At 57.9% G+C, this 3,122-nt stretch overlaps 1 protein-coding gene across 1 annotated transcript in view; it reads left to right on the top strand.

Annotated features, from left to right (window-relative positions):
* SFXN2 (sideroflexin 2) overlaps positions 1 to 1,726 on the top strand; it is a 4,871-nt gene extending 3,145 nt beyond the window's left edge. Inside the window, 4 exon segments of the mRNA XM_010285511.1 lie at positions 537 to 586; positions 885 to 934; positions 1,176 to 1,223; positions 1,627 to 1,726. Of these exon segments, the coding sequence (XP_010283813.1) occupies positions 537 to 586; positions 885 to 934; positions 1,176 to 1,223; positions 1,627 to 1,726 (248 nt within the window).
* Positions 1,727 to 3,122: the final 1,396 nt, after the last annotated feature.

Here is a 3,122-nt window from a genome sequence, read left to right as displayed (position 1 = left end):
GACTGGACCAGGGGCTCCCTTGGGACCTGCTGCCTCGCCCTCCTCTGCCTCAGTTTCTCCCTGGGAAGAAGAGGGAGAGTGGCCCGGCATCCTGGGTGGCATTTGGTCTCATCTTGCTGATGGAGCTAGTTTCCCCATCCTGCCATTCCCATCAGAGCCTCCTGAGTCCCCAGCCCTCCCCATTCCAACCCACAGCCCAGGGGGGATGTGGGATGCTCCTGTGGCAGTTGGGCCCCACGAGAACACCTCTTGGTCTATCTGGGCCTGGCTCCTTGCCCCACAGCCCCATGTTCCCCTGCCCTCATGAGACCCTTGCCATGCTGCAAGCCTGGCAGGAAGGATGGGAGCATGAGTACAGAGCGTGCTGTCCGGACAATGGAGGGATGGAGGTGCCATGCCAGATCCCTGCCATGAGCAAACATCCAGCAGCCCCCAGCACAACCAGCTGCTACCATGGCCTCCGGGAGGAGGGTTCTGCTGGGGCAGCCCTGCAGGCTGGCTTGTGGGGTGCCCTGACCACTTCTCTCTGCAACTAGTTATTTTGCCCATCATCATGGAGCGACTGGAGAAATTTCCCTTCATGCAGGTAAGCCCACATTTCTCCTACCATGGCTTTCCAGTGAGTCCTGTGGTTCCCCAGCTACCAAGATGCTGGGGATGAAATGGGGCATTGCAGAGCCTAGCTTGCTTTGCCCCCTATTTGAGTCACCCAAAGTACACCAAAGGTCTCTGGGGTGACATGGAGAGGCTGTGGGAGGGTGGCAGGGGTCAGTGGCACCCCAGAGGTGTTGGGCATTCAGCCCTGTTGAGGGGAGAAGACTCCCCACACTATGAGTGGGGCTTGCAGTGAGGCTGGGGACTCAGTCCTGGCTCTTCCCTTGCAGCGGATCCGGGTTCTCCATGGGCCTCTACAGGTACTGCTGTGTGGGGGCTTGTAAGTATCTCGCTGCTCAAACGCCTTTGGGTGCCTGGAGTGTGGCTCTGAGGGATGATTGAAAAAAGACCTTTTTCCCAGCAGAGGATTGAAAAGCTGCTTGCCTTTCAGCCTGGGCTTTCCTGAGTTATGGGGAGTCATGGGGCATGAGCAGCACCTCTTGGGCTGAGATCACTGCGGCCGGGGGGGCCAATGGGCTGCAATCCCCAATACTAACACTCAGATTTTCTCTGTCCCACAGCCTCCTGTTCATGGTGCCGGCAGCCTGCGCCCTGTTCCCACAGACATGGTACCTGTCCCACTGCTTCCCCCTCCTGTGCGGGACCTTGGGAGCCTTCCTACTCCCCTAGCTCTTCTCTGCCCATCCTGGGAGAGGCGCGATGGGCACTCACCCTTCAACCCACCCTTCAACAGCACCTGCCTGTACACACTGGTGCCCTGGGCAGCAGCAGAGCATGTGCCTCCCCTGCTCTATGCACTGGGAGCAGTGGGACCCCCAGCCTCATGGCCAGCTTTCTGCCCCCCAGGACTTGGAGTAGTGGGTGCCAGGGGTGGGTGGTGGGTCTTGACATGAGCCTGCAAGATCCCAGGGACTGCAGGAGACCTCGAACGGCAATTGGGAGGGACAGCGGCCTGACCAGTGGTCAGGGAGGAGCATTGCAGGTCCCAGTGTCTATCCCTTCTCCCCACAGCTCCCTTGCGCTGGCTGATCTTGAGCCGGAGCTGCGTGATAGCATCATGGCCAAGCATGGAGACAAAGTGCCATATGTCTATTTTAACAAGGGACTGTGAACGGAGACTACCTCGGGAGCCATCGCACCCCTCTGGCCCTCTGCCACCACCAGCCCCGCATCCCCTGAGCAGGACTCAGAGGCACGGTCCAGCCAGATCTGGCCCCCAGCCCAGCACTGTCTGTGCTGCCTCCTTCTCCTGGAGAGGCAGGATCTGGCTCTGTGTGCCCAGCTTGCAGCACCGTGGCTTGTCTTGAGGCTCTCCGAATCTGCTGCTGGCCCTGTCCCTGCTTCCTCATATCCCTCTCGCCCTGAGCGATGGCTGTGCTTCCTGTGCCTTCCTCCTGTCCTGTACAGGAGGATCTGCCCAGCCCACCTGAGCCTCACGTGGTCACTGGGCTCAGCCCTGCACAGCATCAGCCTCTGTCCCTCCGTGCTGAGAGCACAGTCCTACCTCCAAAAACAGGTGCCCTGCCATTGTACCAGGAACCAAACCACGTTGCTGCCTTAAACCACCACAGTGGCCTCTTACCAAGAGCTGGATCCTGCCTTGGCAGGCAGGAAGGGACCTGTCCCCTCTGCACAGGGAGCACCCCAAAGTCCAGGGACCAGTGCTCGGACCATGCCTTCCTCGCTCTCAGGTTCAGGTTTTACTCACTTTGCAATTGACACAATCCAGGGGAGAAATAGCTAATTGTTTTTAAGCTCTAATTTTTGCAATCTACCCATTCCTCTGAGCATGAGAGCCAGCCATCACACTTGTCTTGCATCTCACTGTCCCCACGGTAGGATCAAGGACCTTCAGCCTTGGGGGCAGTTGATTCTGGGCCCTCTTGGACAGGAGGAATGAGACACAGGAGTCACAAAGCTGTCAGGGTGTTAACTCAGGCTCTGAACAGCAACACTGCAAATGACAGGAGGGCTGAAAAATAAAATGTGATTTTTAAAAAAGTGGCTGCGGGTTTTGCTTTTGGCTGGTCTCTGGGTGTCTGCTTCCCTGGGCACAGCTGGTATGTGGGTCTCATGCCTGCCTTGAAAGGGAAAGGTGTGGGCTTTCTGTCTGACCAGATACCAGGGTGAGGGGCAGCACAGGGGCCAGGAGAAGGACAAAGACCACGAGGCTTTGCAAGGGCTGGCATGAGCCCTGAAACCCTTGGGCATCCCATACAGCCTTCCCCGAGAGGCTCTTGGGGCTGCAAACAGTCCTGAGGCAAGTGACAAAGGGAGGTGACAGTGCTGTGCTCATGGTGGCTCTTGTCCCATTTGGAGGGACAGGGGGGATGATACAGGGTGACCTTCCTACACCCATGAGTGCTATTTGTCTTGGCCTTGGTTAGCGTGATGCTAACCTGGGTCTGTCACAGGGCCTTTCCCACTCCCAAAAAAGAGCAGCTTGAATTTGCTGCAGCCTATTTGCAGAGGAAGAGGAGCCCCAGTACTTAGCCCAAATCCTGGGC

The sequence above is a fragment of the Phaethon lepturus genome, unplaced genomic scaffold (assembly GCF_000687285.1).
Source record: "Phaethon lepturus isolate BGI_N335 unplaced genomic scaffold, ASM68728v1 scaffold24014, whole genome shotgun sequence".
In the NCBI taxonomy this organism is placed as follows: Eukaryota; Metazoa; Chordata; class Aves; order Phaethontiformes; family Phaethontidae; genus Phaethon; species Phaethon lepturus.
This window is presented reverse-complemented; position numbering and strand designations above follow the sequence as displayed.